At 53.3% G+C, this 27,951-nt stretch overlaps 3 protein-coding genes and 1 long non-coding RNA gene across 5 annotated transcripts in view; 2 read left to right on the top strand and 2 right to left on the bottom strand.

Annotated features, from left to right (window-relative positions):
• LRCH4 (leucine rich repeats and calponin homology domain containing 4) overlaps positions 1–1,952 on the bottom strand; it is a 43,333-nt gene extending 41,381 nt beyond the window's left edge. The window contains exon 1 of one of the 2 annotated variants that reach the window (XM_089481149.1): positions 1,622–1,952. In XM_089481149.1, coding sequence (XP_089337275.1) covers positions 1,622–1,814 — 193 coding nt within the window. In that variant the 5' untranslated portion in view covers positions 1,815–1,952. The remainder of the gene's footprint in view (positions 1–1,621) is intronic. The other variant, XM_089481148.1, reaches the window with a different exon arrangement.
• Positions 1,831–7,642, top strand: LOC149304412 (uncharacterized). The gene is made up of 3 exons (XR_016272017.1): positions 1,831–2,273; positions 4,746–4,885; positions 7,555–7,642. It is a non-coding gene; the product is annotated as an uncharacterized LOC149304412 (long non-coding RNA).
• Positions 7,643–7,918: 276 nt separating this feature from the next.
• Positions 7,919–18,964, top strand: FBXO24 (F-box protein 24). The gene is made up of 8 exons (XM_089481152.1): positions 7,919–7,969; positions 8,413–8,628; positions 10,279–10,555; positions 11,193–11,351; positions 11,912–12,033; positions 12,668–12,799; positions 13,561–13,731; positions 14,904–18,964. The coding sequence occupies exons 1-8, from the start codon at positions 7,919–7,921 to the stop codon at positions 15,231–15,233; spliced, it is 1,458 nt and encodes a 485-aa protein (XP_089337278.1). The 3' UTR covers positions 15,234–18,964.
• Positions 18,965–23,454: 4,490 nt separating this feature from the next.
• Positions 23,455–25,671, bottom strand: LOC149304410 (membrane progesterone receptor epsilon-like). Its single transcript, XM_089481071.1, has one exon. It carries the CDS (start codon positions 25,084–25,086, stop codon positions 23,944–23,946), a length of 1,143 nt encoding a protein of 380 aa, XP_089337197.1. The 5' UTR covers positions 25,087–25,671; the 3' UTR covers positions 23,455–23,943.
• Positions 25,672–27,951: the final 2,280 nt, after the last annotated feature.

Raw genomic sequence — 27,951 nt, 5'->3', positions numbered from 1 at the left:
TTGGCCAGGCACCGACTCTGTATTCTTTTTGGCACAAAGACATTTATCTGAACAGGCGCTTATATCATTTTCTGTTATACAAAGAAACGTCGGTTGAGCTTTAGGCCGTTTGGTCTGACGGCTTCAGCTTATGTAATGCTCCACTCCACTGGGGTTTTTAAAGCAAGGCATCCAAGTATTCAAATAAGAAAAACTGCACAACAACATTGTTGAATCGTAGGATCTTTTACCACAAGCCCCACTGACAGCTGTGCCAATGTGGGTGGCTTTAGTTGAGGGGAAGTTAGCCAAATCCACAGAGCTGGGGGGGGGATTGATGGCAACTGGTCAAGAGGGCCAAATGGAGCCTCCAGCAGCAGAGGCAGTACACCTTGTGGGAGCCCTGGCTGGGGAGCGCGGGTGCAAGGGCACTCCTGGCCCGAAGTCCCACCGGTGGACTTCCCTGAACAGGCACCTGGTTGCCCAGCGTCCCACGGCGGCCTTTTGGTCTGAGCCGGCACACGGCTCTACTTGCGTCCAACTCTAGGTTGGCAGCACAGGCCCTTTTCATAGAATCCTAGAGTTGGAAGAGACCCCAAGGGCCCTGATCCAGTCCAAGCCCCTTCTGCCATGCGGGAACTCACAATCAAAGCATCCCCATTGACAGTTGGCCACCCAGCCTCTGCTTAAATACAACCTCCAAGGAGGGAGACTCAAAGGCAGCATCTTACACTGTCGAACTGCTCTTACTCTCAGGAAGTCCCTCCTAATGTTGAGCTGGAAACTCTTTTCCTGGAGCTTGGATCCAATGCTCCATTGTGTCCTGTTCTCTGGAGCAGCAGAAAACAAGCTTGCTTCCTCCTCAATCTGGCATCCCTTCAAGTATTTAAACACGGCTATCATATCCCCTCTTAACCTTCTCTTCTCCAGGATAAACATCCCCATCTCCCTCAGTCGTTCTTCATAGGACTTAATGGTTTCCAGACCCTTCATCATTTTAGTGGCCCTCCTTTGGACACAAGGCTCCAGTTTCTCAATGTCCTTTTTGAACTGTTTGCCCAGAACTAGACTCAGAGCAGAACAAAGTGGGACGATTACTTCCCTTGATCTAGACACTATTCTCTTATTGATGCAGCCTAGAATCGCATTGGCCTTGTTAGGTGCCGCATCACACTCTTGACTCATGTTCAACTTGTGGTCTACTTGGCCTCCTAAATCCCTTTCGCACGTAGAAGTCTCCTTAAGCCAGGTGTCCCTCATCCGAAGGGCTCCAAAAATCACAGACCTTGCCTGCCTGCCTGGCCCCCTGACAGGTGAGGCAAGCCCCTGGGGCAACCCCTTGAGTAAGAAGGACCCAACTGGTGAGCCTGGCCCACCTCGCAGGGGCGTTGTGAAGACAAACAGAGACACACAAGGTCGAGCCAGATCTAGTCCAAGGTCCCGACCCTCTCTCCACTCCAGTCAGTCAAAAAAGCTCACTTCAAAAGGGTGGGAGGCGCTTAGGGCGAAGGGTGTGGCCAAAGGGACCTTAAGGGGCGGGGCCGAGGTCAAACGCGGAAGAGGGAGAGCGCGGGCCCTATTTGTGGGCGGAGCCAATGCGAAGTTGCTAGGAAACGGGGCGGGGCGGGGCCGAATCTCTCACCGGCATGCGTGGTGTCGCTGAGGTCCCAGCGCCGTGCGGCTCCTCCGGGGAAGTGCCTCAGCCGCCGCCCTGCCAGGGTCAGGCTGCCCGAGGCCGCCGCTTCCTCCAAGGCGCGCTCGGGGCCCGGAAGGGGGCCCGGCTGGGAGGGGGAGGGCGGGGGCACCGCCTCGGCCCCGCCCTCGCCCGCCGCCATCCCGCTTGTTGCGCTGCGGCAGCCGCTGCCCGAATGAAAGCTCCGAGGCAGAGGCAGCGAGACCTCAGCCAGAGTGGGCGGACCTCGAGCCGCTGCTGCGGCCAATCAGGATGCGGCCACGCAGGAGGCCGCCAATCGCCGGCAGCCAGGCTGGATAAACCCGCTCCCGGAAGCCAATCTCATAGGAGGAGACAGTAGGGTCTTCCTCCTTTTCCGCCAATCCGTTCGCATCTCGCGAATGACTCCTTGGTGGAGTGTAGACTGGCGTCGGTTTCAACCAATCGCCTGCAAGGGAGGGGCTGCCTTTAAACGCCGCATCCAATCGCCTCGTGCGGAAGAAGGCGGTGCGTGAAACTCTTAGCCAATCGTCACTCGGAATCGCAGCAAACGGCCCTATCACAGCTCTCGCGAACGGACTTTCCGTAATGACGGATCGGCCTGCGACCAATCAGGCCTAAGGTGACGCCTTCCCGCGCTTATGGCGGCAACGGTTGAAAGAGCGGAGGCGGCTGAGCGGGACTTATTACTTTTGGCAGGCGAAATACCCAAAGGCCAATCAGAGCTCGAAGCACCGCAGGAGCGGCGAGGGGGCAGTTTGAGTGACAAAGGGACGAGCCAATCAACAGGAGGGGGAAATGATTGACGGGTTTTTAGGCCAGTAGCAACGCTGCTTAATGTGAAAAAGGGGCGGTAAAGCCAGACAGTCCCCTCCCCCTGTATTATGGCTTCTCAATGAAAGGCCTTTCCAGAGCATGTGCAGAGTGGAGTTCCTTGGGAACCGCTTTCAGTTCGTTGTCTGCTATAGTTTATTGTTTGAACGTTGAAGATGTACCCTGCCTTTCCCCTGAAGCCGGGGCTCAAGACTGGCTCCTGCCTGCCTGCCTCCGGGGCTAAGGCTCTGTCTGCCTCAAGGGCTGGAGAGCTGCCTGGCCTCTGAGGCCACCGCTGCCCCAAGGGAGCCCCTCTTGGCTCTCCCACAGCAGCAGGGCCTTGGAAGGAGCAGCCCCTCAGACAGGGACACTGGGGCAGGCGCAGCGGGGCAGAGCTGGAAGAGACCCCTGAAAGGGCTCCGATCCTCTCCCTGAAAGCAGCCCCTGAAGAGGCAGATGGCCCTCCGGCCTCCAAGGAAGGAGACCCAGAGGCTCCATTGCTCTGTGTTTCCTGTTCTCTGGAGCAGCAGGGATGGAAAGGCTGCCGATCTCCGGGGGATTCTGGGAATCCTGGGAATCTCTCCGGGGATTTTGGCTGACTAATGACCATAGAGATTGAGGAGTTCTGGGGGTTTGGTAAAAGATTCGGGGGAGATCTCTGAGGCTTGTTGGCGACTCTGCTTCCAGCCAGGTCCCTTCAAGTCCTCAAAGAGGGCTGCCCCCCTGTCCCTCCAGTCGCTCCTCAAAGGGCTTCATGGCTTCCAGGCCCTTGTTCCTCTGGACACATGGCTCCCTCTCGTCCTTGAATTGTTTTGCCCAGAACTGGGCCCAGGGTTATCCCAGGAGGGCCTGGCCAAGGCAGACTGGAGGGCACTATGGGGGCTTCCCTCTCTGCCAGACGGGAACCTTGCTGCTGCTCTTCCAGGGCTTTCGGCATAGCCGCTTCCCTGAAGCGTTCAACCGGAAGGCAGGGGCATTCACCCACAGCCTCAGGGGGCTGGCCGCCCACCGCTTGTCTGCTGCTTGTGTCACAGCAGCCTCACGCCACACGCAGTTGTCGCTGTCCTCGGCTCGGCAAAGCCTGCCTTCTGGCTGCGCGGGCACGCAGTTTGGCGCCCACTCGGCCAAACACCCACCGCTATCTGTCACCGCCAGAGCTGCGCTTCCGTCGCCTTTGTGTGGGATGGGAACAGGGAAAGGAAAAAGAGGAGACGGGTTTTAAAAGAGCGACTGGGTGAGGTTTCTAAGGAGCAATGTAGAAGGGAGTAGGCGGCCAAGCGTCCCATCTTCAGCGCCAACTTTGTGGCAGAGGAGAGTCTTCCCAGATCCTGGGTCATCCTCAGCCCTGCCCAGGTCTTGCAAAGCCAGGGCTTCCTTGGTGGCATCTGTGCCCCTGTATTGCGGTCTTCCTCTTTTCTTTCCCAAGTATGATATTATATGATATCATATAGTGAAAGTACGATAGCCTCAGTTTAGTTGCTTTGGCTTTTAGGCAAGGTTCGGTCTTGATTTGCTCTTGGGCCCATTTGTTAAGTCTTTTTGTTTTATTGTTATTGTATTGCATTCTGTGGTTGTTGATATGTTGTACATGGCCCTGATTGATAGAAGGGCGGTATAAAAATAAAGCTTTTATTATTATTATTTTTCATGGAACCATTGAATCATAGCGTTGGAAGAGACCACAAGGGCCTGCCATGCAGGGACACAGAACCAAAGCAAAATTTTGGTGGCCTTCAGCCCTGCATTTCAAGTGGCATTTCCCTCCCCCCGTCACCCTTTTTTAATGGTCCATCTTCCACATCCCTACCTAGAAATCAGAATGTCATGGATGATCTTGACTATGTATCCAATGAGAAATCTGTACATTTAAAGATTTTGTCTGACACGCTCATAGTTGTCTGTCTGAGAAAGCTTCTGATTTCTTGGCTGCAGTCTCCATTTTGATTGATGGTTGAGCCAAGGAAGAGAAAATGTAGGCGCTTCTATCGCCCACTTTAAAGTTACGTACATTTTCTGTCCTTATTTTTATCTTCTTAATACTCAGCTGCACCTCGATTTAGCACTTCCTTCCAGAATTTTCTTCCAAGCTTTCCTGTTTCCTGCTAGCAAAAGGGTGCCATCTGTATACCTTGAAGTATGCAGGGGATAAAGTCCCTATGGCCTGTTAGATTACAGATTTTGGGGAGCTTAAAGTCTACAACCAAGCAGGCATAAGGTTATGTTTTAAAGTGAGTTTTTCAGCTGAACTGTGGTAACCTGTGTCTTTTTTCTGCTCCCATAGTGTTTGCTTGTGGCCTTCCAGTCTATGGAACTCCAGTTCTCATCAGGTGCAAGAATTAATCCTACCATCCACATTGGACCTCTCTGGACGCCAGCAAAGAATCAGCCATTGAAAAGAGCCTGAAGTGGTGCTGATTGCTGGTAAGAAGGGGAGGGCTGGCAGACAGAAGAAGAGGGTCTGGAGACAAAACCCAAAAAGCCTGTGACGCCTGCCTTTTCTAGAATGAGAGTGGGCACTTCTGGGTTGGAACTAAAGGGCAGGATCTAGAATCCCTGAGTTCTCTGGAAGGGAAGGAGAAGTAGGCAACAAGCAAGCAGGCAAGATCCGAAGGTGAAACCATCCAAGAGACAGGTTCCTGGAATGATTAAAACTCTAAATCTGGCCACAGCATATGCTGCATTTGCTTTGGTCAGTGAGAAGATGCCTGTTGTATCTTTATTATTCTGGGGCAGTTTTCAAAGACATGTCATCACGATCCATTCACTGATATACACATAGGCCTGCCTGATCTCCCCCTCTCCAGTTGTCTTTCCTTTCATCCCCAAAATAAGTAGGACCAGAATCCCACTCCCTACTAAATGAGTAAAGCTAACATACTCCCCCATTAACCCAAGAGTTAATGACTTCACCTTATTTTACCTTAGCTTATTTATCCTACCCTACTTGCATTTCACAATTATAAGTCAGCATAGTCTATGTAGGGTCCTAAATACCCAAAGAGCACCAGGTCCCATCTGATCTTAGAAGCTAAGCAAGGTCAGCTATGGTTAGTACTTGGAGGGAAGGCTGCCAACTAATACCAGGTTATACTAGGCTATATTTTAGCGGAAGGAACTGGCAGAAGCACATTTGAGTGTGATTCCTTGCCTTAGAAAACCCTATGAAGTTTATGGGGTTGCCATAAATCAACAGGTGACTTGAAGGCACACTTACACAACACAGTGTGTGTGTGTGTGTGTGTGTGTGTGTGTGATACACAGGAGGCAGGATTGGTCCTGATTCATCCACCCTCTGTCTCTCAGCCTTTCAGGTTTAGGGCCACCTGGAATGCAAGGCAGAAATCTTGTAGGTAACAGTCACTAACAATTAGGCAACTAGTTTTGACTCCAAGAACAGAAAGGCCCAGCCTCTCTCCTGTCCCATGGCCCCTTGAGCATGCGCATCAGAGATTTTGGGGGACAGACCAGACCACACAGGCTTCTGCTCCCACTTGAAGCTCTTTGCTCGATCCAGAGCCCAACACACATCCTGCCTGATCTTGGACCCCAGGATCAAGAGGGTCCCCAGTGCCTGGCTCACAAAGGCAGTCCCAGGTGGGCACTGATGTCACAGTTCCCTAGTTACCAGGGAAACCCCAGGCTCTGTGAAGCCATCAGGACAGGCCATTATCACATAGTGCCATGTCCCCCGGGGTGACTGACTTTGTGGGCAGAGGCATTCAAAAGCCTTGGCCATGCTGGTCCCAGCAGCAAGGGTGGGTCTGAGAACTCGCACCCACCCTGCAGGCTATGGCTGGGCGGGCAGACATGATGAGCGACAGGCACATTGCCCGAAAATTCAGAAGGAGAAAGCTCCAGCGCTTCTCCCACATCTCTAGCAGTGAGGAGCCCCTTGGAGTGAGCATGCTCTATTTTGCCCACTAGGCAGGGAGGAGGCCTTTGTGGGGCTGTTTGTAAGAATGGGAGGGCAGGGAAGGGTGAAGAAGAGGCTTGAGCTGGAAGGCCTTCCTCTTGGAGATTGCACACAGTCCAAACAGGGCTGTGGCTTCTCTCGCTGCTTGAGTGCATCTGCAGATTGAAGGCAAATTGGCTAGCCAGATTCAGGCCAGCTTCTGCATGATATTTCTATTGCAGCTTGCAGAGATCCACACAAGTTGGCTATTTCAGCAGACTTTCTTGCCTTTCATCAGAATATGTCAAGATTTTGATTCACCACATTTTGGGGGGAAAGTGTTTGGAAAGGAAGTCAAATCATGAGGCCGTGCCTCAGGCCATTGCGTCAACACAGCAAAGCAACTGCAAAAAAATAAAAGCCAACCCATGTTTCCTTAGCTGTGTAAACAACTGTCACATGCATTGACTCTAGTAGGAGGGAAAAAACTCTTCATAGCAGCATCCACCCAAAGCAAGGAAGGAGAGAACCTGTTCCCCAAGAAGAAAGATGACTTTGGCAGAAACATTCCCCCCTTTTAAGGGAAGGGCGCGGTTGCCCCCTAGTGCTCTTCCAAGGAAGTGCACCCCGCATCTAGCATTCCTAGCATCTGCACAGCAAATAAAAGGCATTATGAAAGTGGCTTTGCATTGGGCAAACGGATCTCCCTTAAAGAATCGTGGAGACCCTTGTTTTGTGCAGGCAATTCCTAGTTCAGAAGGAAGTTATGACTTTCCTGACACATTTCCAGGGCCTTTGACAAGGGTCAGGTGACAAGATATTCAACAAAAGGAACAAGATGCTCAAAAGATGGTTGTTTTATTAACAGGAAATTGGGTTTTTTACTAATGAAAGAAGAATATTTTGAGTGTCCTGGGATGTACTTTCTTCTGTGGATTCCATTGGATGCTCCCCAGCTTCTGCAGATGTACAAGTCACACTTTTTTATTTCCTTTACTTTTGCTGCTGCATGTCCAGCTGCTGGGAATAAGGGGAGGCTTGACTTCTTGAAATCCTGCCCTTTGTGCAGCTTTTATTAAGGTACATGATTCTTCAGAAGGAGGTCTGGCACAGGGTGCTTTTCTTTGATGTAAACATGTGGAAGTAAGATGGCTTCTGGTTCTCACGCTCTCGCCACCTCTTTTTCCCTTGCTTTCAGCAACCCAAGAAGAAGCGAAGGAGTTCATCCACTGAGAGCCCCGAAGACAAAAAAAGCAGAGGAAATTCTACCTCTATCCAGATCTTCCCTCCAGAATTGGTACGTAAACCTGGTTGGAGTAGATGGGTGAAGGGCTCTGCTGTGGGGTCCAAAGTCTAGGATGACCTTCATCTTAACTGAGCCTCGCTGGCCCTACTCTTGTCTCCCCTTGGCCCCATTTTCCAGCTGTACTACATCATCTCCTTCTTGCCTGTGAGGGATGTTGTGGCTCTCAGCCAGACTTGTCGGTATTTCCACGAGGTGTGCGACAGCGAGGGGGTCTGGCAGCGCATCTGCCGTCGCCTTTCACCCCGGCTGCTGCGGGATGAGAACTCAGGGGGCAGCCGGCCCTGGAAGAGATCAGCCATCCTCAACTGTCAGTATAGCATGGTGTAAAATTTGGGGGGGGGGGTTACAAGGAAAATGGTGGGAGGGACAGCAGGAAAGAATTTGCACAAAGAAAAGGATGTGTATGTGTATGCGTTTGCATGTGGGAAAAGGCTAGCTTTGCATGGGAGATGGTGGTGCTTTGACAAGAGAAAGGTGGGATGGCCATTTTTCAGAGTTCAGGATTGTTATATGTTTGGCTAATAGAGTCCCTCTGGCTGTGCTGGCTGGTGGATCCTGGGAGCTGTAATCCAACCGAGTTTTCTGAGCTGTAGTCATTCAGAGAGAAGAGAATTTCTCTCCTTCAAAAGTGTCTCCTTCTCCCACATACTGGGAAGGGGACGGTGATGTAGAGTCTCAGCTCCTCCAGACAGACCCAAATTTCCCTGCCCTTGGGTCCTTTGTACAGACACCAAGGGCTTGTACTTCCAGATGTTCAGCGGCCGACGGCACTTTGTCAGCAAGACAGTGGCCCCACTGCTCTCTCACGGCTACCAGAAGTTCTTGCCCACCAAGGACCACGTCTTCATCCTGGATTACAACGGCACCCTGTTCTTCCTCAAGAATGCCCTGGTCTCTTCCAACATGGGACACATTCAGTGGCGCCGGGCCTGCCGCTACATGGTGCTGTGCCGCAGTGCCAAAGACGTAAGTGCTAAGGAGGGGGAGTCCCTGGGCCTCCAACAGGCCTTTCTTCCCCCTCCAACATGGGGCAGAAGAGGGGTAGAATGCCCTGCGTTGTCAGAGGCAGTTGAAAAGGAGGGGTGGGAGAGAAAGAGAAGAAAAAACAGGAATGTCCCCACCATCTCTATGCTCCAGCCCTGTCTTTATTTCTCTCCCTCAACCCGAGGAGAGAAAGGAAAAGGAGAAAGATCTACCCCCCCCCCCCCCCTTAACACAAAGGTGGGAAAACTCTTTTAAGTCCACCTCTACCACCAAGGGCCAAATTCAATTCCAGACAAGGTCTCAGGAGCCATATTCCAGGAGTGGCCTGTGCGATAGGCAAAAAAGCAAGGTAAAAAAAATTGCCAGCATATTTTACCTTGCAACGTTTAAGTAAGTCTGAATCCCAGTTTGGTAGAAAGGCGGGGTATAAATCCAATAAATAAATAGATAAATTAGTAAACCTTGGGACCCAGCATGGTGTAATGGTTTGAGTGCTGGACACAGCAAGCCACTGTGGAAACTGCTTCAGGGAGAGAGTTCAGCACCTCCCAGGCCTTTTCCAAGTGTGTATTCTAGGACAGTTAACAACAACAACAAACTAAAACTGGGCATTGTGTCATCATCCGCACTGATAGGAACGCCACCAGGCTCTGCTGATAAAATCTTGTCCTTTTCTCTGCTGTGCCATCACAGCCCTTCTGTTGGCTTCAGTGGCTTTACTTTTGTGACAGCTCAAATGACAAGGAGACAATCCAGGTTGGAGTAACATGACCCAGGGAAGCGTGGGGAAGGAGGGAGAGCTTCATTTCCCCTGAGGGAAACATGGCAAAAGGACCTGAGGCAGCTTGAGGATAAATTGATGGAGCCTCGGGAAGGCCTAGAGAAGCTCTGGCTGCAATATATCAGTTTATAAGACAGAGGTGAGCAGCTAAGAGGCACACACTACACTGTCAGGCTTCTGAATTTGTTGTTGCCAAAAGAAAACATGTTGGCCTAAATACCCAAGATCCTGTCTGATCCTGCAAGCTAAATAGGGTCAGCCCAGGTTAATAATTGAATGGGTGATCACCATTGAATACCAGGTGCTGGAGGCTCTATTTCAGAGGAAGGAACTGGCAAAATCACCTCTGAGGATCCCTTGCCTAAGGAAACTATGAAATTCCTGGGGGTACCATAAGTCATCAGATGACTTGAACACACATACACAGAAAAGCAAAAGAGCCCTTCCTTTTGGGGGTGCAAAATGTGTGCCTTACTTTTCGAGCAGCAATGCTGTGTTTGGGTTTTTGCCTGTTTGCTTTGCTGGTGCCATGATATGTAAATCTGGTGGAATGACAACCAGTTTGACTGGAGGGAAGGGAGCACAGATGACAGAAACAAAGAATGAGACATGTTGGCCTCAGGTCCACTTGTCACCCACCCTTTCCACTTTTCTTACAGTGACTGACAACTGGTCAACCCCTGTTTATTATCATTTGCTTCATTTATATGCCACCTTTCTCCCAAAGTGGGCAGGGGATATCCAGACTGGCCCTTCCTGATTGCTTTCCTTCCTTCAAGTTTCCTCTCCTAGATTATTCCTCTTCTAGATCCCCGTTTCCAGACTGATTGATGCTTGTGTTCTGCCCACAGTTTGCCACAGACCCCCGGAGTGACACGGTTTACCGCAAGTATCTGTATGTGCTGGCCTCTCGGGAGCAGCCAGCCACTGCTTCAGCCACTGCAGCCACCTCAGGCCGCAGTGAGGGCACTGGCACAGCTTCTGGGGTACGCCTCTGTGACTGCGTGGAAGTCTACTTGCAATCCAGCGGGCAGCGGGTCTTCAAGATGACCTTCCACTTCTCTATGAAGTTCAAGCAGATTGTGCTGGTGGGGCAGGAGACGGAAAGGTCCCTCTTGCTCCTGACAGGTAAGTGGAGGAGTCCAGAGACTGGCCTCCCCTGGCCCCTTTGACCTCGCACATCCCCGCCCCTGTGGCACACAGAGTTAGCAAGACGCAGAGGCCTATGGCAACCCTGATGACAGTTCAAGAAGTGTGCCCCCCCCCCACATGCTCTTGCTCAATCTAGGATGGGAGAATAAGATGCTCCCCTCCAATGAGGAGCCAATGGATTTGCTTCAAACTCTGCTGGGTGTTACTGTCCCCCACGGAGTAGCCCATGTTGGCACCAGAGGGTGGTGGGATCCCATGACCAAAGCATGGAGATGAAAAAGACTGTGCCTTTTGGATTGCAGCCTATAAAATCCCCATTCTGACTGGGAGGATTCTGTGAGTTGAAGTCCCCAAGAGTATTTTTCCCCCCTCTAGCTGCAGATCATCACATGATCCTACTAAATACTTCTTTTGGGGGTGGGTGAAGAGGAGGACTGAAGAACTACTTTATACTCAGAACAGGCACAGAGCCCTGAAGCTGTTTGCTATGAGCCCCCTCCTTCCTTCTAGAAACCTGATGCAACTCCTTAATGCCACTTGTTTTTGCTTGTCTGAATGAGGCCACCTAACACTCCCCATCATTGCCCTTTGTGGGGCAATCCTTTATCCACAGAGGAAGGAAAGATCTACAGCCTGGTGGTAAATGAGACTCAGCTGGACCAGCCACGTTCTTACACAGTGCAGTTGGCCCTGCGCAAAGTCTCCAAGTGCCTTCCCCACGTCTCCATCCGCAACATGCACTCCAACCAGAGCAGTGCAGTCTACCTGACAGGTAACTCAAAAGATTCCCTTGCTGGTGAGGACAGCCTCAGGCTCTACAGAAGCCTTAGTTATGACTTATGGACCTGTTTAAAAGAATAAAGAGTTGATCATCCAGCAGCACATGGAGGTTGTCTCCTTTCTGTTTTCTGCATGGAATAAAGACAATAGCGGTTAAGCTACACACCTTGGGGGCTTAGAAAAGTGATTCTGGGAGAGAGAGGCCCCAGGCTGAGAAGGGACTTGTGGGAATTGTGAAAAGGAGGCTTGCAGTGGGTGGGGGGAACCAGACATACAAGCAAAGAAAGATGGAAGCAGGAAATGTGCTGAAAAAGTGGGCAGGAGAGCCCACAGAGAGCAAGTAGCAGGTAGAGAGAACAGAATCAGTGCCAGGGTAGAAGTGGTGCCCTTCTTTCCAGCCTCTGCTAGGCTGCCATGGGGAGAGCCCGCCATCCTTTATCCATCCCCTCAGGAAGTTGCATTTCTCCATTGGGTTGTACAGGTGTTGTGAGGTGGGGGAGTCCCACTTCCCTGCATGGCTGGGCTTGACCCTGCTTCTGTCTTCCCCGGCAGAAGAGGGCACCGTGTACTTTGAGGTCCATTCACCCGGAGTTTACCGTGACCTCTTTGGAACCCTGCATGCTTTTGACCCACTGGATCAGCAGATGCCCCTGGCGCTCTCTCTCCCAGCTAAGGTAACTCAAGGGGCTCCAGTAATTCTGGCCCTGCCCACCCCAGGGAGGCAGGCAGGCAGGCAGATGGAACAAGATGGGAGGTGGGGGGGATCATTGCTGAAGCAGGAGCAGATCCTATAGGGAACTGGTGGCAGGAGAGGATTCTGGGGGGAGCCCCCAAGATCTGGGGCCTTTCTCAGCTTCTTCTCTGGGGTGGGGGTGGGTGGGTCCAGGAACCTTCATCTCTCCCCTTCCTTGCCCAGGCACTAAAACCTCCTGTGAGGCTTGTGTAGGCTGCAAGTGCCATGTTGCCTCCTGAAGCCTGATCCTAGGCAGCCATAGCCTGTACAAGCAACCACTTCTTAGAGGAGCAACAATTCACAGGGCAGCTGGAGAACCAGGGGTCCAGACTTTGCGCAATTCAGGGTTGGGGCCAAGGTTTTCTGGCTTTCTGCTCCACTCCTGGTCACCGGCCCTCAAGCATAGTGGAAAGGGCAAGTCCTGAGGGCACTGAAGGCTGGCTTTGGAGCTGACCAGCAGGAGCCTTGCCTTGTCCCTTCCCTTCCCACTGCCATCGTCTTTCCTGCTCCACCTGTTGGGCCCCAAATGTGGGTCAGGTTTTCTCAGCCCTTCTGCCCCTCTGCTTCTGTTCCAGGTGCTCAGCTGCGCCCTTGGCTACAACCACCTGGGGCTAGTGGACGAGTTTGGTCGGATTTTCATGCAAGGAAACAACCGCTATGGTCAGCTAGGCACGGGGGACAAGATAGACCGTGGGGAGCCAGCCCAGGTGAGGCCTCTCTCTCGGCCTGCCCCTTTCCCAAGGGACCCTCCTTAAAACAGGGCACTGGGTGGCACATATAAGTGGGAACCAGACACCCCAACCCTCTGTGCTGGGCTCCTGACAGTCTCCCCTCATTCTGTCCCCTATGCACTGGGGCCAGTCTCGCCTCTCACTCAACAGCTGCCTCTCTGTTCACAGGATCCACAGAGCCAGGGAGGTTATTTCTGAAAATTAATTCCTTCTTGCCATTATGTTTGAGAAGCATCCCATTGCCATTATTCCTTGTGATGGGAGGAGGAATGCCCCTCGTGTTAAATATTGACCTGCTTGTTGCTTTCCCATGATGTTTAAGAGGGAAAATAAGCTGTATGAGGTTGATAAAAGCAGTTTAAAACTCAAAACATTAATGTCAGAATGCCCCCAAAATGCCTTTAAAGGGTAGCATTTTCAGATAACTAGAAACCTGTGCTTCTTACACCAGTGGAGTGACTTCCCCTCTTATTCATTGAGTTACATTTGAAATGTAGCTGTTCTGCATCCTTGTTAAACTGCTTTTAGAGGTAACTATGTTACTTGTGACTTATTGTTTCCAAACTTTGACCACAACCCTCATACAGCAGCAGAGCTGGGGGGGGAGTCTTTGTGGACCACCAACTCTCGCTGCCAACCCAAAGCAGTCTACATAAGAAATGTGTGTTGGGGGGACAGTCTTCCACCATACCCTGATGATCTCTCTGTAACCCCCTCTGCCCATTTCCCGCTAACAGGTGCACTACCTCAAGTGCCCGGTTGACCTCTGGTGTGGCCTCAACCACACCCTGGTGCTGAGCCAAAGTGCGGACTTCAGCAAGGACCTGATGGGCTGTGGCTGTGGAGCGGGAGGACGCTTGCCCGGGTGGCCCAAGGGCAGTGCCTCCTTTGTCCGGCTGCAGATCAAGGTGAGCAAGCGGGACAGGGAATGGTGGGCTAAATCATGTAATGAAGCCCCCTTGGGCGCTGGGCTGCATGGACTATGTAGCATGGACACAAGACAAGGTATCAGAGCCTCAGTTCATCCCTGGGCCTCTCCTTTCCAGGGAATCCTTGGGATCTGAGCTCCTATCATTCCCTCTCCAGCCTCCTATTTGACTTGTTCCTCCTAGCTTGCGTTTTGTTTCTTTTTTAAGGGAAATAACTTGCCCATTTTCTGCTGAATGCCTAGAGATCAGCAGCAAGCCCTGATGAGGTTTCCAGTAGTCACAAGACAGAGATGTGACCACTCAGCAGATTGCCTGCCTTCCTCCTCCTCTTTTATCCTCAAGCACTTCCAAAGTGCACCCAGGACCTGGGCAGCAGAAAGCAGGAGTGACGTGGAGTAGTTTCTGGCTTCAGAAAACTGCTCAGTGTTCTAACTAGCAAAAACCCCAGACACATTTTGCAAAGTGTACGGTTTCATGCCAGTTTATCTATAGGAAGTCCATTAATTAAAAAAAACTGCTTATTAAATCTAAACTTGTTATTATCTCTGGAGTCTGCAGGCCCTGTTCCAGGCCCCCAGCATCCCCTGGAGCAGAACTGAGTTTTGTCCCTCCTATGATCCCCTTTTGACCCTCTGGGCCTCTTCAGATACAACAACCTTTTCCCCTGTGACTTTTGGCTGCTTCCCAGCTTCTATGCTGCTTCTGTTCCACATTTTAAAAGATCAAATTGAGGCTGAGTAATTGACAGTAACAATCTTGCTGTATTACCTGTTTGAAAACTGGTTCCTAGGACTGTTGTTAGACTGCTTTTAGGCATTTTTAAAGAGTATTCTAATATGTTTTTAACATTGTTTTTAACTTTATATTGTTTTTTATTTGTTCATCGCTTTGGGAGCCCTTGTGGGGTGAGAGGCAATACAGAAATACTTTAAACAAATAAATATAACATAACATACAGTAGCATTTTGGTCCCACTCCTTTTGCCTTTGGCTCCACTCACAACTGGGACATGGCTTCCAAGAAGTTCTCTGAAAATAAGCGTGGCCCTTGGGATGGAAGAGCTTCCCCATCCCCACCCCTGGCACTGCCATGGGGCAGGGGGACATGCACTCCCTGGACACTGTTCCCTTTTGTTCTCCTCTCCGCTGCAGGTCCCTCCCTGTGCCCGCCACATCTGCTCCACCCGCGAGTGCCTGTACATGCTGTCCAGCCACGACATTGAGGAGGTGTCCGCCTACCGCGAGCTGCCCGCCAGCAAGGCTGGAGTGCCGCCCAGCGACACAGAAGCAATGGCCGCCCGGGCGTGCGAGGAGTACCTGAGCCAGCTGCACAAGTGCCCAACGCTGGAAGGGCGGATGGCCAAGGTGAAGGAAGCAGTGGGCAGTATGCCCCTCATGACTTTCCAGAAGGACTTCTTCTGGGAGGCTTTGGACATGATCCAGCGGGCAGTGGAATTCCGGGAAGGCCCGGCTTCCAGCTAGCCTGCCGGTCTCGGCTCCCTCTCAGCCCCTTTCCTCCTGCCCCGGACCCCCACCCCATGCCACCTATCCCCATGCATAGACACACATCATGGATCGTGATTAACAAATAGAGAAGACTACACACTGAACAATTGGGAGAAAATAAACCACAAGCACAGACCTAGCGCGGCCTCTGCTGAAGCATGCAGGAGGGGTAAGTGACAAAACTGGGGATCCCAGAAGGGCTCAGTTCATGATAAAGGGAATGGTGTGCCAACAAGCACAGCTGGGTCAAGCTTGGAGGCCCACACCTCCCTCTGGCATTGGGACTCCCCACTGATGGCCAGTCGCTTTACCCTGTTTCTTTAGCATCCATGTGACCCATTACTGATTAACTGTCCAGAAAATAAAGATAACAGAGGACATCATTCAGCAGGAGCTGGAAGATGGAGCCACCACATGTGGGCAACTGGGCACAATTGCCAGGGATAGGTAGCAGAGCCTGCCACCCCACCCCAGCAGCCAGCCAGCAAAGGGCCCTCTTGGCAAACAAGGCAGCTGCCACACGACATCCCCAGCCCATAGGACAAAGTCTGCCCCACTCCCCCACCCCTCAGGTCTACCCTCTGCTCTAGACAAAGTCTGCCAGCAGCTTAGTGCCCAGGGACAGCTCATGGCTAGCCACCAGCCTGCCCAGGTCAAAGTTCCCAGTGCACACTGGAAGAGGGAGAGGGAGACAAGAGAGGCAGATCAGGAGGTGGCAAGAGCCATATGGTAGCCCCACAGTGTAGCTGCTGTGGGTGAAATGGTGCCTCCAAGGGAAGATGCAGAAAGCAGCCTGGTCTGAGGGGCCAAGAGGCCTTCTTCTGCCCCACTCCTGAATCTTGTAATTCCGTCCCTGTGAGTAGCCCCCTGATAACACCCTTCCCTTTCCTCCCACATGGGAGGCTGGCTACACTGGTAATAGAGAGGCTGGGCTCAGCTGGGCAAACCACACCAACTCCACTTCAGAGCCTCCTGCCTCTTGGATAGCAGCAAGGAGGAGAAACCCATCAAAGGCTAGTAGTTACAGTGTCCTTAAGTGCTTCCGGCAGCAGATACATAAACAGTAGAACTATTTTCTGCTAGAGGTAGTGAAGGCTGCCAACGGATGCCTCAAAGCAGGGGCTGCACAGATCCATGACAGATTGGGGCAACCAGTGGCTCTTAGTCATGGTGGCCTATATATTCCCTCCATCATGGAAGGCAGTGTGCCTTAGAATCATGATTTCTGAGGAACCTGAGCAGGAGAGAGCTACCCTCCTCCTGTTTTCCCTGTAGATTTCCCCCTGGTTTTCTTACTGTGTGTGCAGGATGCTGGATGAGAGAGGCCTTTGGTCTGACCCAGTCACAGGATTCTGCTTCTTAGTGGGTGATGATATCCCCTTGCCCTCCCCCCCCCAAAAAAAAACTTTCCCAGGCATGAAGTTCTTGAGAAGGAAATAAACAGGGCTGGGGCAAGGAGGAAGGAGGGCTCCTGGCTCAGAGCAGACACTGGCTGGCTTCCTGGAGCTGGTCTGGTTTTGGAAGCCAAATGAAGCAGCATCAGGGCCTGGCTACTGCTTGAGCAGCAAGCCACCAGGAGGGAGCCTCAGGCAGAGCTGAGTGAGAATCCTGCCTGGAGCCACCCAATAGCCACTGCTGCTGCCAGGGTGCTGGGTGAGATGGACGCACAAAGACCTGGTGCTTCCTACAGCCACTCTGGCCACCAGATCCTTTGCGTCAAAGCTTAGAAAAACCATGGACAACCACTGCCCCCACCATGCATGAACTTTGGAACCCGCCACTGTGCCTGAAGTACCTCCCTGTGATTAGGCATGTGCCACGAGAAAGGGTCCATGTCCCCCTGTGTGCACACTGACTACTACCATGCTCTTCTGAACACAACTGTTCTTGTCTGATTTTGGAAGTGTAGGCAGGGTTGGGACCAGTGAGTACTTGGAAAGTAGACCACTTCAGAAGGGGACGCCTGGGACCTGCTGGCTGTTGCTGGGGGGCTGCTATTGCGAATGGTCTGGCAGCCTCCCACAGTCCTAGCGTCAGGAGGGCTTGCAAGGTCTGCTTGAACCTTTCCTGGAGCCCTGAAATTCACCAGACGTAGCCAGATGCAAAGTGGACCCTTGGGGAGCAAAGGTGCTCCATGAGTGGCATACCGGGTGGCTCCAGCCCAACAGCATAATTTGGGAAGAGAGGAGCATATTTGATCTTGCTGTTGTTGTTTTTAAAAGGGGAGCCAGGAAGCTCCTTTGATCACCTGCAAACCACCCCTCAGTCTACCAGTGGATCCCAGGAGTCCATGAGGGTGGTCCTCCTTCTTTTTGGCAATGGCAAAGACTGGGCTTGCCTGTCTCTGGAGGCAAGGCAACCCTCCTGGCAAAGGGCAGTTGGCCCCTGAAGTGGACCCTCGCTGTCCCCCCCAAGAACTGCTGAAGCATGAATGGGGAAAGCGGAACTCCCATGTCCCCCAGCTCATGGGGGGAGGGGCACCATTCAAATACCAGACCATGCCTCTTGAACACTGTTCAGCTGGGCTGTTAACCCATCCTTCTGGCTTGCCATTTTGAGGATTTTAGAGGAGGAGAAGGCTGCTGCTCTTGAAAGGCTCAGCTGCTCACTTCCTTGCTCTCTCCCTCTGGATCCAATCCACACTGGGCCCAAAGGGAGAATGGAAGGAAAGCAGAAGGTGCCATGCCATCTCTGCCCTCCCTGGCCATTGCATCCAGAAGAAAAGGAGGAGGAAATGACAGGTGGCAGCCGCAGGTTGAGAAGATCCCAGGTTGGGCTGGGGGGGGGGGTACCTGCAGGGACAAGCAGGAAGGGTGCCCTTCCGTGCCTTCCCTGACACTTGCCCTCACAGGACTCAGAAAAGCTCAGTCCCAGGATGTATTTTTTGGGCTGAGAACTCAGGGTCCCCACCTGCAGAGGTCCTACCCAGCTCCCTGGATTTTGCGATTAAAGAGAGGAGCCCCCCAGCCCATGGGACTGCTGTGCTCCTCCAACCTGCCTCCCCAGCAGAAGCCCATCAGGATAATCTTGCTCCTTGGATGTGAAGCCACTTGCGCTGAAGCAGTCTTGTGTTGCACTTTTGCACACTCCTGGAGCAACCCACCCGTCCTGGGGCTTTCCTCCTTTTGTCCTTCGCTCCAGAGGTCTCCATTCTATATTTAAACCACCCCCATCTCCTGCCAATGTCCAGCGTGCCACCTCTGCTCTTGAGTGCCACTACAGCGGCATGGGGGAACCGGTTCTCTTGCACCCTCCAATCCCTTCAGGGCTTCAGGAAGGGTCTCTCCAAAACTGGTCCTTCTGTGGAGCCTTAGCTGCCCTGGGGAAATTTCCCTTCCCAGCCCTGCTTGCAATGCCCTCTAGGCCCAGGAGCAAAGCTTGCTGCCTCTCATGTTGCATCTTCACAGTGTTGAAAAGAGGAGGAGGCTGAGAGGGAGAGGGATAGTAGCAATGGGCCCCTCACCTGCTCCTTCAGGGGAGGGTCCTCTCTGGCCCTACTCTGCCTCTGGAAACAGCATCCAAAGCAATGCCATCCTAAAGGGGACCTGAAGGGGGGGACCACCTGCTCCTCCATGCTGGAGGCTGCCTCATCCCAGATCAGAGCTTTGGTCATGTGGAGGGACTGCCTTTGTTAGATTTGTATTGGATAGCTCAAAGTAAAAGGTAGAGTCCCTGCCTCCCCCCTCCCCCTCCCCCCCCATTCAGTAGACCACTTGGCTCTTGTGAATGGTTTTTCTTTGCATGTTACATATGCATGCACATACTCCTGAATGTACAGTCAGCCCAGCTATCCACAGATTTTTTTATCCACAGATTCAAGTATCCATGGCTTGAAAATATTTTAGACATATATAAATTCTAAAAAGCAAACTTTGGTTTTGTCATTTTATATAAGGGGCATCATTTTACTCAACCATTATATTTAATGGGACTTGAGCATCCATGGATTTTGTTATCCATGGGGGGGGGGGGGGGACTGGGAACCAAACTCCAACAGATACGAAGGGCCCCCACTGTATAGCCCTCTCTCTCTGACCCTCAGGAGGTTGCTCTTGCCCCCCACCCCCACCCCCGGTCCAGCTGGTGGGCTCCCCTTTGGGGCAGCTGATGGATGGCTGTGTAGGCAGGACATTTGACCAAAGAGGCCTCCGTGGGTCTGGTCCCAGGTGGCTTTTCTGGTCTTGAGCTAAACAGGCCCCACAGCTGCAACCTTTCTTCAGAGAGTTTCCTGGTTCCCATACAGCTCAAAACAACAGCAACACCTGATTAAATTTAGCTAGGCTGCATCTGCACTGCAGAAAGCATCCAGTTTCATACCACATCATATAATAATAACTCAATCCGATGGAATTCTGGGAATGATAGTTTCCTGTGCCACCAGAGCTCTCTGACAGAGAAGGATAAATGTCTCACAAAAATACAATTCTTGGGATTCCATAGCCTTGAGCCATAGCAGTGAAAGTGGTGTGAAACTGCATGACTCCTGCAGTGTGGATGCAGCCTAGTTCAAAGCTAATTATTTACCCCTTTCTTCTATTAAGGCTTCCTTAATGAATTTGTGGGGTAACAAGCGCTGCTTCCCAAATATTGCAAATAGCCAGTTAAATTTGAATTGTATGTTGCTTTCAAGTCTCCTGTGGATTTATGGCAATGGTTTTCCTAGGCAAAGGATCCTCAAGAGGTAGAATCATAGAGTTGGAAGAGACCGCAAGGGCCATCCAGTCCAACCCCATTCTGCCATGCAGGAAATCCAAATCAGAGCATCCCCATTGACAGATGGCCATCCAGCCTCTGTTTAAAGACCTCCAAAGAAGGAGACTCCGCTACACTCCGAGGGAGTTTGTTCCACTGTCAGACATCCCTTACTGTAAGGAATTTCTTCCTAATGTTGAGCTGGAATCTCTTTTCCTGTAGCTTGCATCCATTGCTTCAGGTCCTGTTCTCTGGAGCAGCAGAAAACAAGCTTGCTCCCTCCTCAATATGACATCCTTTCAAATATTTAAACAGTGCTATCATATCACCTCTTAACCTTCTCTTCTCCAGGCTAAACATCCCCAGCTCCCTCAGTCCTTCCTCATAGACCCTTCACCATTTTAGTCGCCCTCCTTTGGACATGCTCCAGTTTCTCCACATCCACTTTGAATTGTGGTGCCCAGAACTGGACACAATATTCCAGGTGGGGCCTGACCAGAGCAGAATACAGTGGCACTATTACTTCTCTTGATCTAGACACTATACTTTTATTGATGCAGGCTAAAATTGCATTGGCCTTTTTAGCTGCCGCATCGCACTGTTGACTCATGTTCAACTTGTGGTCTACTTGGACTCCAAGATCCCTTTCACACGTAGAAGTCTCTCATTCTGCCAGGTATCCCCCATAATCCTATATCTGTGCAGTTTATTTTTCTTCCCTAAGTGCAGTAGCTTACATTTCTCTGTGTTGAATTTCATTTTGTTAGCTTTGGCCCAGCTTTCAAGTCTATTCAGGTCATTTTGAATTTTGATCCTGTCCTCTGGAGTCTTAGCTATTCCTCCTAACAAATGACACCAAATGACATTTGGTGTCATTTGCAAATTTGATAAGTATGCTCCCAATTCTGTCATCCAGGTGATTTGACATTGCCTGCCTTTGAAATATAAGCTAGTATTCCTTGGTGGTGTCCCATCGAAGCAGGTCTGACCCTGCTTAGCTTCAAGATCAGATGGGACTCGGAGTGCCTTCAGGGTATTTTGGCTTCTCAGGGAGATGTCAAGTCTAAATCAAGACAAAAAAGAGCACCTTTGAAGAAACCAATGGCAAAATGTGCCGCTAGGGATCAGTGGTGACAACGCATGCTGTTTTCTGCGAAGGCCCTGATTTATGTACAAAATAGCCAAGGAACTAATCCAAGCAATTCAGCAAAAGAAACTATGAAGGACAATTAATGAATCTCCCATTTCTTCTTGTCTGCTTTCAATTTCCCCCCCAACATGGCACCCCTAAGGTGAAATGTATAACCTCCAAAACGGGGTTTTCTTGGCAAGAATGTGACTTGTCCATAGTCACCCAGTAGGTTTCCATGACCGAGTGGGAATTTGAACCCTGATCACCAGAGTCATACTCCAATACTCAAAACATGACACTATCCTGGCAGTGGCATACTGGGGGTTGGGCAGACTGCCTTGGCCCTTGGAAGTCCATTTTGGCTCTGGCACGCGACCACACCAAAACCCAGATGGAAGGGACTGACCCCCCCCAGCAGTCACCACTGTTGGAGGGGGCAGTGCCAGGCCCCTAGAGGTCTGAGCTCTGACATGGCTGCAGCCACACCAAAGCCCAAACAGAAGGGGCTACTGTGGCTGCTGGGCGAGTGAGAAGGGGACGTGATGCCCTTCTTCGCTTGCCTAGCAGCCACACCAGGTATACCACTCCACTTTGGGACACTCCCTTTGGAAGGTCACCCGGTGCGGTCAGCACCCCCTGCGCCCCCTAATGATACCACTGTGTCATGGCTTTCCCCTTTCTATTGGCAGACAATAAGGAATTTATTCTCAGACTTGACATTACAAGCTCTGGGTACTTATTGAACCAAAGGTCCTCAATTCTAGGGGCTGAAAGGGAGCATCCTCCAGCAATACCAACATGGAGGGCAGAGGACTGAGGCTGACAAAGCCTTTTGGTCTCTGGGGAAGGAGAAGGCAGTCCAGCAGAAGTCATGGCACAGCCCTCTGTCTGTCTGGGAGGCCCCCAAGCTCCTGGACCAAAGCAGCTGTCCCCACAGTCCATGGCTGATGGAAGGGCAAACTGCCCAAAGATCCCTTGGGGGTACGTGGTGGGAAAGGAAAGGGGGCAGTGGAGATACATTTTGTTTCAGTCCCTTCCTCCACTAAGACTGGGCCCTGTTTACACAACCACCAAGCCAATGTAGCTCTGAACCCGACCAAAGAGTGTGGCTTCAGCCTCCGCTGCCAAATTCAGAGGAGAGCTTCCCTCTGGGCCTGGATGGAGGGATCCCTGCAGACAGACTGTTTAGACACAAAGCCTCCCTTGCTGGGAAACCAGATTCCCCAGGGCAGCAGCCAGAGAGAGAGAGATGGAGGTTGCGCTGCGCTGGGGAATCCAACAGGAGAGGCATGTGTGGTTGTGTGGGGAGCTGTCCATCTTGTCTTATGCTGCCCTTTGCCTCTCTCAGGACCTTAAAGACAAGGGGAGGCCCAGCTCCTTGACCCTTTTGGGGTCGCTGGGGAAGGGGCTCCTAGGGTGGTGGAAAAGTGGGTCCTGCTGGAGTAGTGGGGAGGCGGCAGGTGGCTTCCCCGTCCCCCCACTGCTTGCTGCCGGCCTCCTTCCTCACCCAGGCGGTCAGCAGCTGTCGCACAACCAATGCCCAGCCATGACCTCAATCTGTCTTTTTCTCTGGCGTGGCAGCAAGGGGGGGGGGGGCTGGAGAGACCAAGAGAGAGCCAAAGAAGATGCCCTTCCAGCCTGAAGGACAGGAGGGATTGCTTTTCCTAACATGGAAAGACCCCTGTGCCGAAAGCGGCCCTTTGACGCACCAGGAGGCCGGAGCCAAGGTTTCCATGTATGCGGCCTATTTTTATGACTGCCCTTGCCCTCCTCCCAGCATAGGGGTCTATTTTTGTGCATTAAAGCACAACAAAGTCCACTTGTGCCTGCAGGTTATATATAGAGGCCGCAAAGGGAGCCAGGCTGGGAGGCCCCTGAGGCTGGGAATGGGGTCGGAGGGCTCCCAGGGCGAGAGGAGAAGGTCTGGAGCCAGCCTCTTCTCTGAAGCATTGCTTTGGGAGGGAATCTGGGAGGCTGAAAGGTAGGAAAGAGATGGCGAAGGAGGAGAAGCTGAGAAAGAAGGAAGGATGCTCAGGAAGGCCAAGAGTCTCCTGGATACCAAGCTGCAGCTTTTCATAACCAGCTCCCTCTATCTGTGTTGGATGACAAAACCTACCATGCACCCTGCGCTGGCTGTGGATGATGGGATTTGCAGCCCAATACCGCTGGAGGGATCTGGCTTGCAGGGAAATCCCTTTGCCCCCAGATTCTCACTGCTAGCACTTGCAGATGCCTTGTTGGAGGCCCAGCCGCTGGAACTGTGCACCCCACTGAACCACCCCCTCCTTCCCCAGCACCCCCAAAGTTTCCCACTTTGGGGCTCTTTTCTTCCCAGGGCACCCTCTGCTGCCCCACAGCTTCCTCCTCCTCCAGCAGAGCCACTCCCCTCCAGAATGGAAATCTTCCTCCTCTCCTATTTTCCATATTCAAGGCCCTGAAATTTGCCTATAGGAAAAATAAACCCAAGCAGCCACCTGCAATCTCTGCCTTTTCCGTATTTGCAGAGTGACTGGGCAATTCCAGGGCTCTCAATCACTTACCATCCCCATCAGAGAGAGAGAGAGATTTTGGGAGGGGGCAGCCTTTGAACGCCACCATTTTGGGTTCAAGTTGCATCTTCATTTTATTTCAAGACTCCCCCTTTCCCCATGCTCCCACCCTCCGAAGTTCAATCTGCTGCAGGTCCATTTCGTCTGCCTGAGTAGGTTATGGTGGGCTCCCCGGCAGTCTTCCCCCCCCCCCATTTTAGGGTCCCAGGAGACCCTCCAGTGGCTCAGTGTGGCAGGAGGCAAAGGGGCGGCGGAGGAAGCGGAAGGTGCCCAACGCCAGCCCATGCTCAGCCACAGCAGCTTTGCAGTCCTCTCAGTTGGCCTTCTTGGCCCGGCTCCGCTGGTGGCTTTCGTACGCCTTGACCCCAAACCATCCGACAATGCTGGCCAGGAGGCCCATCAGGAGCAGCATGACCCCAAAGGTGGAGAGGAAGGTGGGGGCCCGGGGGAGGCCGCCCCCCAGTTCCCGGATCTCCCCCCGGATCATGTGCAGCTCATCCAAGATGCTCATGAAGGTGCAGCAGTGGAACCACTGGTGGCTGTGGCCCCAGATGTCGAACTTGCCTGGGCTGAAGCGCTCGGGGATCTTGCTGACGTTGAAGATGCCTGAGGCCAGGAGCCAGAAGCAGTGGCGCAGGAAGAACCGGCCTGTCCCTTGACCACCGCTGCCACTGCTGCCCCCCACGTGCCACAGCTTCTCGAAGACTGGCAGGGAGACCACCAGGAAGGGCAGCAGGAAGACCAGTGTGCGGATGAGGTAGCGGTAGCGGGGCCACTGTCGGCGGGTGCTGCAGCAGGCCAAGGTGCAGAAGAGGGCGATAAGGCAGGCGCTGGGCACGTACAGGGACTCGAACCAGGAGCCCGGGTGGCCCGCCAGGGTGGCCGAGAGCCAGCCGGACCCTTCGGCCGGGCCGGGCCAGAGACCAGAGGAGAGGTTGGCAGTGCCCGGCGTAGGCAGTGCGTGGGGGGTCTTCTTGGTACCCGGCGGGTAGATGTAGTAGAAATAGGCCAAGGAGGAGCCGACGGTGTAGGCACTGATGGTGCCGTAGTCGATGTAGAAGCAGATCTCCCGGATGACCAGCGACATGGAGTTGAAGAGGTGGGCCATGCTGCTGGCCACCAGGAGGCCGCAGACCCCCAGGAAGTAGTTCCAGAGCGGGTAGAAGAAGGGGTCAGTGGGCCCCCTTTGCACCGTAGGGCCCTGGCTGCCCTCCTGGCCCCAGAAGGGCTCCAGGAAGTGGAAGGCGAAGACAAAGACGGCCAGGAAGTGGGTCCAGAAGTTGCCCGTCTCGTTGGTGGGCCGGAAGGCGGAGGCCAGGCACTGGGCAAAGGAGTAGCCCGGGCAGCGGTAGCCGCTCAGGATGAAGCTCTCGGTCATGCTGGGGGGCACCTCGCTGGAGCGCAGGAGCAGGGCCCCCGCCGGGACCCCCGGGGTCCTCTTGCCCCCCTGACCCATCAAGACCCCCGAGAGAAGGGCTGGGGGCTGTTGGGGGGCCTTCCTCCTCAGGGGAGGGGCAAGGCCAGAGGGGCAGCCTGAGGGGCCCCTTTCCTCTCGCTCCTCTGCTCAGGGGCCACGCAGGTGCAAGCCAAGGCGATCTAGGCTTCTCTCTCTTTGGATGGAGCTCCGATGCTGGGGGGGAGGCCGGGGACTGAAGGGGAGAGGGAGGCGGCTGCCAGGGATGCTGCTGCTGCTGCTGCTGCTGCTGCTGCTGCTGGGGATGTTCAGGAGGATGCTCCCGCCGCCGCTGCTGCTGCTGCTGCTGCTGCTGCCGCCTTCTCCTGTCCTCTCTCTTGCGAGGCCAGGGACTGAGGCAGGGATGGAGAGGGACCGAGGCCGAGGCGGCAAAGGAGACCGGAGGAGGGAGGGATGCGGCTGCCAGGGATGCTGCTGCTGCTGCTGCTGCTTCCTCCTCTTCTTCCTCTGGCGGGGGGGGGGGTTGCCATGGAAGTGAGCCCGCCTCCCCTCAGAAATCGAGGGAGGGAGGCTTTGGGGGGGCAGAAGCTCTCTTTATCGGGGGAGCCCCCCTTTGCGGTCCCTCTCTCCCGCCTCCTGCTCTCTGGCGGGGGTCCCTGGGTCAGGAGGGAGCACCTGCCCCACTCCCCTCGCAGCAGCCAGGCTCCAGCGGACAGACGGAGGGAGGGAGCCAGGGCCGAGGGGGCTCCGCTGCTGCCGGAGCTCTTCCGCGGGGACCCTCCGGAGGCAGGCTCCAGAGGGAAGGGAAGGGAAGGGGCTGAGGGCAAGCTCTGGCCTTGCTTCCTTCTTCGGGGGAGGGCTCTTTGCCCTTGGCCCCCAGACTCGCCCGCCGTCGCCCGGGAGAGAGGGAGCCAGGCGGGCTTGGAAGCCAGGGCTCCCGAAGGCGCCCCGCAGCCTCCCTCCAAGGGATTGGAACCCACTGCCTGGGAGGGTCATGGCGCGGCCTGGCCCTGGCCCTGGCTGGCTGCCGGCTTCTTCCAGGGCCCCCTCGGCAGCCCCACTGGAGGGCGCCAGAGAGCAGCGGCTGCCAAGGGAGGCAGGCAGGCACCGCAGGCAGGCAGGGAGCGAGGGCCCCGGGAAGAAGGCCTTGGCCCGGCGGGCCCTCGGGAGAGCAGCCACGCAGAGCCCCGGCCGGGGGCCCCGGGGCAACCCTCCTCTGCTCAAAGGCCGGCAACAGCAGAAACCGTCCGAAGAAGAAATAACCCGGTTTGGCACCACGTTAACTTTTTTTCTGGCGCAAGGCTATGGCATTCTGGGAGTTGGAGTTTGTTTGTCTGCTCTGGGCCCCACAACAAACTCCAACTCCCAGAATTCCATAGCCTTGAGCCAAGGAGGCAATTAAAGCGGTGCCAAACCAGGTCATTTCTCCAGTCTGGATGCAGATCACTCAGTGATTCCCACACTTTGCTTTTATTTCACTCCAGCTCCCAGAATTCCCCATTTGGGACCAAACTGGCTGCAGCTTCTGGGAGCTGGAGAACCCAAGTCCCTTCCCTTGAACCCCCTCCATTCTGCTGCCCCTTCTTGGCATCAAAGGGTCAAAGGGCAGGGAGGGGAGGAGGGCCAAGGGGCCAGAGGCTGGGGCTAAAGGGGGGCTCTAGGGCTGCAATAATACCTGCAGGAAAGGAAGGGTTCTGGCTCAGGCCTCAGCTGGCAAAGCCCAAAGCCTGGCCCCTTGCTTTTGCTCTTTTGTGCCCTCATGGCGACTCTAAGCTGATCCTGTCCTGGGTTTTCTGGCAGGTTCCTTCCGAAGGGACTTCCTGTTGCCAGGATTCGAACCCTGATCTGAATGAAAACTCTGCAGAACTCAGCTGTGTGTTATTCTTCCTGACTGGACTTTCATACTTTGGGAAAGCCAATTTAGACTGGCTAATGATTGGGAGCCAGGATGGCCTAGTGGTTTGAGCATTGGGACTAGGGAGATGAGGGTTCGGATCCCAACTTGGCCATGGAAACCCATTGGGCAAGTCACACTCTCTTGGCCTCAGAGGATGGCCATGGCAAAGCCCTTCTGAAGAAACTTGCCAGGAAAACCCATGACAGGCTTGCCTTAAGGGCACCATAAGTCAGAAATGGCTTCAACAACAACAACAACAAAGTCCAGCCTGGATCCTGTTAGTAGCAGCAACTAGAGTCGGCCCATTGAACTTATGGGGTTTACCAAAGGCTTGAGCAAAGGTTTCAGCAACTTGGATGAGCTGCAGGGAGCGTGGGGCTCATGGGCTCAAGGGCTGGAGTGAGCTGGGGCTCTGGCAGCAGGCAGATGGGCCTCAGAGTCCCTGGCCTCATGCCCACTACAGAATAAACCACTTTGCAAACCAGTGGTTTGCATTTGGTTTAAATGGCCCTTGTTCGCACTTGTGCTGAATCCCTGGCGCGGTTTAAGGGCCCTTGGCGCTAGACCCGTTTAAAACGCATCTCCTGGATCTGCAGAATTCTGCACATCATTTGCAATAAATGGATTCAGCGCTAGTGTGAACGGGATGCGGATCGGAATCGGTTCCCTGTGAGGCAGTCAATCGGCCGTCAGAGCGGAGTGCCTTCAGCCCAGTTGCCATGATTGACGGGGAAAAAGGAGCCACGGAAGACAGACCATTTTAAATCTGCCTTGAGTCCCTGTCCTGGGAGGAAGGCAGGATATCATCATCATCATCATCATCATCATCATCATATCAATTCATTGGTAAATGTGAACAAGAAGTGGGTTAATTTGCAACAGGAAAGTTCAGTTGGTGCAAATGTCGTGCCGACGACGCTCCACTCTTGAACCAAACCATTGATTTGAATCGCAAACGGAATTATTTGTAAGTGGGATTGAGGCCCCTGTGAGCATCCTGACCAGATGTT

This window comes from Sceloporus occidentalis, unplaced genomic scaffold (assembly GCF_023333645.1).
Source record: "Sceloporus occidentalis isolate IW3139 unplaced genomic scaffold, rSceOcc1.0.p SCAF_14, whole genome shotgun sequence".
NCBI classification, from domain to species: Eukaryota; Metazoa; Chordata; class Lepidosauria; order Squamata; family Phrynosomatidae; genus Sceloporus; species Sceloporus occidentalis.
Note: the sequence above shows the minus strand (reverse complement) of the source record. Positions and strands in the feature narration are given on the sequence as shown.